At 36.6% G+C, this 9,456-nt stretch overlaps 1 protein-coding gene across 1 annotated transcript; it reads right to left on the bottom strand.

The window, feature by feature from the left end:
- Window positions 1-2,545: 2,545 nt before the first annotated feature.
- Smr3a (submaxillary gland androgen regulated protein 3A) lies at window positions 2,546-7,719 on the bottom strand. The gene is made up of 3 exons (XM_034509441.2): window positions 7,562-7,719; window positions 6,305-6,369; window positions 2,546-3,028 (listed from the first exon to the last, which is right to left on the bottom strand). The coding sequence occupies exons 2-3, from the start codon at window positions 6,356-6,358 to the stop codon at window positions 2,567-2,569; spliced, it is 516 nt and encodes a 171-aa protein (XP_034365332.1). The 5' UTR covers window positions 6,359-6,369; window positions 7,562-7,719; the 3' UTR covers window positions 2,546-2,566.
- Between the last annotated feature and the right edge of the window lie 1,737 nt (window positions 7,720-9,456).

Genomic DNA, 9,456 nt, shown 5'->3' with positions numbered 1-9,456 from the left:
AGTATCAACCAACCAACCCCCACCCCCCAGCTCCCAGGGACAAAACTACTAACCAAAGAGTACAGATGGAGGGGTCCATGGCTCCAGATACATATGTAGCAGAGGATGGCTTTATCTGACATTAATGGGAGGGGAGCTCCTTGTTCCTGTGGAGGATTGATGCCCCACAGTGTAGGGGGATGCTAGAGTGGAGAAGCAGGAGTGGGTGAGTAGGTGGAGGAGCACATTCATGGAGGCAAAGGGAAGGGGGAGAGGGGAGATAGGATGGGGTGTTTGTGAAGGGGTAACTAAGAAGGGAGATATCACTGGAAATGCAAATGAATAAAATGTTTAATAAAAACAAAAAACGTGAACTGAGCCTTCTATTTTTGATTCTCTCTTAACTATAGTGCATAGAGAATAGATAGAAGACCCTGTTTACTTGGAGTCACCCATCTCCTCTGGCTCTTACCATCTTTCTGCATGGGTATGATGGGAGGGTTTAGTTGAAGACACCCCACTTAGTACTGAGTGCTCCAAAGTCTTTCATTCTTTGCACATTGTCCATTTGTGGGCCTTTGCTTTATTTCAAATCTACTGTTAGAGGAAGCCTTTTAAATGAGAACGGAGTGAGGTACTGATCTATATCAGTATGTCATTATGACTTTGTTTATTGCTATGTTTTCTTGTTAGAAGACTTGTATTAGATTTTCACTTAGGACCATGAACCATGTAATCTCAGATCCTTGAGCACTGTAGGAAGGTCAGGTATGGGCTCTATCTAACACAGTGTGCATTATAAATACAGTGTGCATTAGTCCAGTCAAACAGTGGTTGGCTCCTCACATAACTTTTTTTCTACAATGACATCAATTTGGGTTTTTTTTTTTTTTTTTTTTTTTTTTGCAGGAAAATCTCTCTTATAGGTGAATGAACAAAAAAAGAGAGAAGTCCATGTTGACAAAGAGAAATGATCACTAATTCATGGCTTTCAAGGTTTAGAACTAATACTCCCTGGAGAATACTTTCATAGAGCTGATGTCTCTCATGACGGGAAATCCAAACAACAGTAGAATTATGCTATTGCTTTCATATAAACTTATATAATAGGTGATAATATTTTCCTAATATAGTTAGATTAACACACTTACACACGGCAATACAGTGACATCTGATATTTTATGTCTTTTACCCTGTGGTCGGATACTTATTTCTGTTGATATGTAGAAGTAAAACTATCATTTTCAATTGGAGATTTATACAGATGTGATTACTTTGCATTATTCATTCATATTAATTAGTTTCTAGATTAGTGCTTCTCTAAATATTTATCATGCTTTAGAACTTATAGAATGCTTTAAAAAAATTGTGGAAGGATGAAAGATCCCATTGCCTAGGTTGTAAAGGTCTGGCCTTGTAAGCTGTGGTTAGTGGTAGAGCTGGCAGTTCAGAGACAAACTACAAATCTGAATGTCTTCTGCAGAGGCTGGTGCAAAATCCCCACACTGAAAAAATTCAAATGGCGCTTCACTTTTCAAGCACCTAAAGTTAGCAGAACAATGAAGTCAGGTATAAATCTATACTATCAACTAAGTGTAACCATAGTAACTATTTATGAGGACCACCTTTCCTTCTTGCTAAAAGTTATAAGGAAAATTCCCCTGTATATTCAGACCAGAAGTAGATTACTTTATATCAAGCAGGGAAGTGGTCTTTTGTTATTACCTGAATGTATTAATTTCATGAATATAAACAAGCATAAAATTTCTCTTTTAATCTGCTGTATAAATTAAACTATTTCATTTCTCTCAATGTCTCTCTTTGGCAATATTTCTGGATTTAAGTTAATTTTTTTTTTGAGGATTTCATGATTAGCACTAGAGATATAGTGCACCAACCCTTTCTCTCTCCTTTTGGTTTCCTTTGTTTCCCCATAGGTTTTAGAGTTTCATGAGGTGTGGATTTAAATAGTTTAATTTTCTCTTCAAAAAAAAAAAAAAAAAAAAACAAGCATAGTCTTCAGAAAGAGAATACAAACAGAACAAAACAACATATATTCCATCATATTCCAATAAAACCTCAGTGGATTGTTTAAGGAATCATGGTAGAAAAGATCATGCTTAGTAAACATCCAATATATTTTTTGAGTCTTTTTCATGCAAAATTCATTGAATTCATGATGTAGAAACCTCATTGGGATAAATGTAATGATAACACCTTACTCACTATTTTTTCTGGAAATGCTGTGTGGATGAATACCACCATGTTCTGCGATTAGTAATTATTTGATTCGCAAAACTCAAGGTTACAACTTATTTTCTTTTCACCTATTTTTATGGCTGTAAATTACAGTCGTATTTCCCCTAGTGACCACTCTGCCTTCTGGAAAAAAGGTTAGGTTTCTGGAAGGATTAATTTTATGCAAATAGCACAGTAGGTGGTATGGTCATCACAATGAAGACAACAGTAGATGCTTTGTAATGTTGCACTGCTCTTTATTTTTATTTTGTATAATGCTTGGATAAAGGTTGTTTCTTAAGCCTTTAAGCATTATTTCTCCTAAAATTTCATAATGCCTTGGTTCATTTTATTCTGCCTGCACATAAGAATTTATTAATTGCCACAACCTCCAAAGAATATCAGTGGAATTTGGGGCAGTAGCAGTGGTTATGGAGATATTTGCAGCTGGTATTGTACTTGCTTGTACTGTGGGAGGAGGTTGAGTAGAATTGCTTGGAGGTCTAGGGTGTGGAGAAACCAGAATATAAGGAGGAAAAAAGGGAGGAGGAGGGGGAGGTCGACCAATTCCTGGACCAAAGGGAGGAGGAGGGGGTGGTCGACCAATTCCTGGACCAAAGGGAGGAGGAGGGGGCGGTTGACCAATTCCTGGACCGAAGGGAGGAGGAGGGGGCGGTCGACCAATTCCTGGACCAAAGGGTGGAGGGGGTGGTTGACCAAATCCTGGACCATAGGGAGGGGGGCCAGGAGGAGGAGGAGGAGGTGGTCCTCTAGGATCATGTCTTCTGGGGCTTCTGTGACATTCACTGGACTGTGGGGGAAAGAAAATAAACAATTTTAAATGAGATATTTCACAGAATTATTAGCATATACATTTTCTGAGCAAGATGTAACTTAAGATGTAACTACTAATTCTCTCAAGACATGTGCTGTCTTGAGTTTATTATCTATGTACTTTTAAAACAAATTCTTAATGTTGGAAACAGAAGATGATAGAGATTTATGTTGCAGGGAGTGCTCTACTGACTTATAGTAAAGGTTCTTTGTACTGGAGAGAAGCATGTAACAATTATGCTATATGAGATCACAGTGGCTTCTGGCTCATGACCTTCAAAAATCAGGGACTCTTCTCATGGACCCTTTTTACTGTCTTGGTCTTTACCCATATTATCTTGACCTTTATACACCCATGGACATTACAGTCTAGGACTAAGAGAGAATACATAATATTTGTCTTTTGAGCATGGGATACTGTGATTGCTACATTTTGTCATTCCACTGTGTTTCTGAAATTTTCTTTTAAAATCAAAAATTAAGCTTGAAGGGAAACTGGTGGGGATTGACTAGAAATAAAAAGGAATGACACTGAGTACAAATAGCCCAGTGTGAGTAAGGGGATTATGGATCTGGGTTGGGGGAGACTAGTGTGAGGTCAAGGAAAATCCACCCAACTGGGACATGAAAACCTCACACAGAAGCTTGTTACTTTATGTTCATTAAATATTAATAAACCAAATTGGGGCCACTCAGTACTGTGATACAGCGTGCACTTATATGAACTGTGAAAAAGGCTGGCCAGGGATGAGGATGGAACTGCCACCCAGGTTACTCTTTGCTTGCTGTGTCACTTGAGAGAAGGACATGTCTATGCTACATGTCTATGTAGACTATGCCAGGACAAACAGGCTTCTTATAGTCCTAATTTGTGGCAATTTATTTTGCATCAACAGAAAATGGTTACATGTTTCTAAGTAAAAAATCTTCCCACTACTTTGAGAATATATTTTTCCCCTTTGGTCTGAGCACACCAGTTATCATTGAAAGCTTTGATGTCATTAAATGCAAAGAAAATATGGAAAAAAATTGTAAGCTCAGTTTTAGTTAGATGTGGTCAATGAAATCAAACCCAAATGGAAGTAGGTGATATACAGAATTGGGAAATGCCTCTGTAACTCAAGAGCTTAGGATTGTTCTGAGTTGTAATTCCAATAAATTTCAAAATATGATATAGATTTGTAATTGAAGGAAGAACTTAAGCCTAGCAGTCGTGGGAGGTACAGATGTGCTTCATGTGAGACTATAGATAGAGTAGTTACAATACAAGGTATTACTAATATAGGCTAAAGGGAGGCAGATTATTAGTCTCTGTAGTGTAAATGCTGTGGTTGTAGTTCTGTCACTATCATGTACCAATTGCATGACTAAGGAAAACTCTCATTTTTGTCCTTTCAAAAAGACAGTCTCACATGTTTCCACATAGTGGAGTCATAAGATTATTTGTGTGATAATGACATTCATGCCTGAGTCCTATTCATAGCTCATTTTCTGCAAGTTATTTAATGTTGCCTAGATGTCTAGGCAGTGCTTGCCTTGGATCAGCACTTGGGGAACACTCAATGTCTCCCTTGCTATGCTAACTCCCAGTTTAATGATTTTTTTTTCCTAAGGTTGAACATTACAAATAAACACAGCTAAAAAGTGTTGAGGGAAACAAATGCATTATGAAGTTGGAGTGCTTTGGAGAGATGAAAGGTTAAGAATTGCTTCAGTAGCAGGGAAGTCTTTGAAATGAGGTGGGAAGACTCCAGAACACAAAGGGCCATGCCAACCAGAGACACAGTTTGTGCTCTTGTTCCTGTGCTGCTCATCTGAAGTCAGGCTGGTCTGGACTTATTCACTGATTTATTGGTTGAGTTCTTTCACTAATTTGTTCAGCAGATACAATGCTTTCACGAACTCCAAAGTTTAAGTTAACCCTAATAACTTGTCCCTTCATCAAGGTCAATTTCATGATCACTGGTAGAAGACGCCATGGGCAGTTCATGGCCAGACTTTTGTGTCCTTAGACACTGAGTTTTTAATCCTCTCAAGTTTCTTTGGTCTGCCCTCTCCAGTTTTCTAGAGCTTTGTTCATTCCACAAACTTTCTTTCTATGGATTTTCTACCATATGCTAAGCCCCCATATTTACCTGCAGATGACTCCTCTCTCACTTCACTAACAGGTTGCAGCAGGTAGGAATGAACTCCCCTTTCTAAGCCATGCAGCCTGTGAAGTCACTGATGAGTTAAGAGAATGACTTCTCCATTGTTTCTTCCAGGACTTGACTGTTTTTTCCTTCTACTCTGTGACTGTATGTCACTTCATTTAACTAACACACCTCATTAAGAAAGTGAGCACACCTCTGTCCAATCACCCATCTCCATTCCAGAGCCTTGTACATGCTCCTCCATTCTGTTTGCCTGTTTTTTTTTTTTTTTTTTTTTTTGCATCTCTTGACTCTTCTGATTTTTATTTGTATCATTATAATGATGTTTTTGAAAACCTGAAGTCAGCGTGCTACTTTTGCATTTCTCTTCACTTTAGATATTCCTCAGAAAACGAACATCAGTTAACATCATACCTACTTTAAAGGTCTTATGCCCCAGGATCATTGTCCTGCATGCTTTTCCTCTGACCTCATTCTTTCTTTGCAACTCTGTAGTAAAGGCCAGGCATGTAAGCCCTGCTCGCTCCTCATGGCCCCTCACAGTTCTGCTTCTCTCTTTCCTCCTAAATGCTATATGACTTCTACTCATATAACTGATGAACTATGTTACTTCAAGACACATCTATGTTACTACTGTTCTCTATATCTTTATTAGTTCATTGACCCCTGTCAGACATTAAATACAAGGTGTTCCATTTTAAATATTGATCACTGCATGCAAGGTCATTCAAAAACTTATTTTTAGTTGCTTAGGCATAAACTGTGAGAAAAATCATTTGCATTATTTTCATTTTCGATGTAACTGAATAATGAGCTGAACATACCCGTGTTTCCCTTTGGCCATCCTGATATTGATCTGAATAATATGCAATGGTAAACTTTCTTGGGTAAATCTATCATTTTCCTAATGATTTATTACAATCTCTGTAACTAGAATTAAAACAGATTTTCAAAGTGGAAATCAAAGCATTTGATTGGCATTTCATCAGTAACTTGCAGTTTGTATATATTAGGAAATGTATATAAATAAAATTAAAATGTCTGACATAAAAGTTAATAAGAGAACATGAAGGTTTGTGGTAGGTAAAATTGATACTGACCAGGAAGCATCCTGTAAGAACCCAGAGGCCAAAGACCAAACACAGTGGCTTCATCTTTTGGTAGCCTTGAAAGTTAACACAGTGGCTGGTTAGCATAATTTTTAAAATGAAATTGCATTAGTTGGAACATGGTATATATGTAATGCAGTATACTTTAGAATAACTTTCTGAATTTTATCTTGGACTCAGTGTTAGTGGCATAATATTGTCAGCTCATCATAACATTTAACTCTCAAACAATGGGGCTAATTTTCGTTTTTGACTTCTGAGCTGATACATGCAAAATACAACATCTTCGTCCTTGAAGAGTCTGAGCAACAGAAGATTTAAAAGAAAGCTTTGGCTGAACAGTGACTGTTTTGAAATTGACATTATTAATTTGTGCATTTTGTTTTACTTTAAGATTATAGTTCTATAGCATCAAGTTTCTGTAAACTCATATTTGAGATGCTACCACTTTAACTTGATAATATTTAATTATTCATGACAATTAATAGATAAGGAAGATATCTTCTTATTAAATACAGCAAAAGATCAAAGAATGACTTAATACATAGACTAGTTTTCACAGCATACTGAGTCATTTTGTGTAGAATGAATGTTCTCAAATCTGCTTTCTATTATGCAACTGTGTTCTATCAGTAAGACAGAATTATTTAGGTCTATTTTCTTCTCTGTGGTCTCATGGGTTGTGATAAATTTCTGAAGCCAGGCTGCCTGAGTTCTTCCTTCACAGAATTGCACATTGTGTGCTGTAAACTCCTCTATTCAACCCTGTTGATAGTGTAAATATGGGAGCTGAACAATGCAAACCCAGAAAGAATCTAAGAACAGTTTTTCACTATGTATTATGGGCAAATATCACATGTCTGTTTTTCCTAACCTGTTCTCCAATATGACACTTAAAAACAAGGAAAGTTAGTTGTAAATATATACTTTGGGATAATTCTCTTTCAGAATACATCTAAGAATAGCCCATCATTAAGAATGTTAAAGAACCATAAGGTACAGGAAGAAGAAAAGGGAATTGCAGACTTTGGTGAATTCACTATTCTTAGTGATCAGCATGAATAGTTTTCTGTTGCTTGCATAAGTTTTCAAATGTAATAAATTTTATGACTCAAAGTTTCATGTAGGTACTAATTCTTGCAATAATGACAAAAGAATATCTTATAAACAGCCCATTAAAATTCTACCTCTGAAGGATGTGTACCATGTAACATGAAGTTAAAGGGCTTCATATTCCCAGGGACCTACCTTGGAGAAACTTCTTAGCTGGTGAATGTGCTGGTCAGAAGCACTCTGGTCAGTTAATTTTGATTGGTGGAAGACTGGGGACCAGACCTCTCAGTTCTTATATATGATGCAATGTAATTTCATTGCTGTAAAGAAACAAAAGTTGGAAGACAAGGCAACTCCGGTTGATGCTTTACAGGCAGGAAGCATCCTTGCCAATTTGGCAGTGTGTTCCTGCAATTTTTTTCATTTCCAAATACACTCAGTCACTAATAAGTTTGAGGCTTCCTTATGTACAGTGAGTCAACATGTGATTTTCTTTCAGATAAATACAGGGGGACCCGTGGTGCACATTTTTTTATTTTATGAAAAAAGAGAATTGTTTATTCTGATTGTTCTTATAGGACATTTTTTTATGTGTTAATTCCATTGTATTTCCTAAATCATCTTAAAATAAATGTTATGTGGGAAGTACAAATATTTAAAAAATTGAATTGTCTTGTGACTGTGAGAGGAAATTTAATAAGAAAGATGGGACAAAAAATTAAAATTCAATATTGAACATATGTTGCTATATTAGCAAACCTCCCCCCCAAACACACCCTAAAGTACCATGCTAATAACTCCATAGTTTCTAAAATAAATAAATGATTTATTTGCTTAGATAATATGGGTTTCAGTTTTAAGTTTTACTCTGAAATAATGAAGGAGTATTTTAAGTTTGAACTTGCAAATTTCTGCACATCTGGCCTAGTGCATTATTTTCACATTCACACAAGTTAACTTAGCAGAGACATTTGTATTTAGTGCTGAGAGTGAACCCAGAGCATTGTATTTCCAGTGGGCTTAACATTTTTGTTTTTTGTTTTTTTTGTGATCACCTTTTCCTTTTTAAACTTGGAGCAATGTGTCATTAAGTTGCTCAGGCTGACCTGCTATAGTCTATGTCAGTGGTCCTCAATTTTCCTAATGTTGTGACCCTTTTATACACTTCCTTATGTTTTGGTGCCCCCAACCATAAGTTAATTTTGTTTGTACTTCATAACTGTTATAAATCTTAATGTAAATATCTAATATGCAGGATATCTGATATGTGACCCCATGTGATCCTGACTACTGGTTAAGAATCACTGGTCTAGGTGGTCTTGGAACTAACATTGTCTTCTGTGTGGCCCTGACTGCAGATTTGTGCTGTAAACAAAGCTGAACAAATTATTTTAAAAGTACACACACACACACACACACACACACACACACACACACACACACACAGACACACACAGACACACCTGGTGCTTGGTTTTAGATTTTGTCTTAAATACTTGAAATAGCAGGAACTAAAATTTTACTCATTCAGAGACTAGTAAGAATCTTATGTAGTTTCTTAAATTTTATATTTTATCTCTCTTTTGTATGATTATTCTAAGATACCAAAATTCTTTTGTATTTTCTGCCTCCTTCTATTCCTTCTAGATTCTCCCTCCTTACCCACTCAACTTTATGTTGTTTCTCTCTATGTTTAAAAGCAAAAAACCTCAAAATATCAACAACAATGAGACCACACTGATACACACACACAAATAAAAACCCACAACAGAATCAAAATAAACAGTGAAAAGACATAGCAGACAAAACAATACAAAAACAAAACAAATGAATCCAAAGATAAGTGAGACAAAAAGTTTACAAAATACCACTGAGTTAGTTTTGTGTTGTCAAACTACTTCTGGGGATAGATCCTGCCCTGAAGTGTGGCTCATACACACGGTGAGATACCTTTGGAGAAAATACCAATCATGTATTAATTACAAATAGCTTCCTGGTAGTGGTGGAAGCCTATGTGCACTCCTGGTCTCAGTACAAGAACTCCATTGGGCATGAACCTGTGTAGGCATTGCATGTGTTGCCTTGAGTTC

The sequence above is a fragment of the Arvicanthis niloticus genome, chromosome 7 (assembly GCF_011762505.2).
Source record: "Arvicanthis niloticus isolate mArvNil1 chromosome 7, mArvNil1.pat.X, whole genome shotgun sequence".
NCBI lineage: Eukaryota > Metazoa > Chordata > Mammalia > Rodentia > Muridae > Arvicanthis > Arvicanthis niloticus.
The sequence above is the reverse complement of the archived record's forward strand: the minus strand, read 5'-3'. Positions and strand labels throughout refer to the sequence as shown.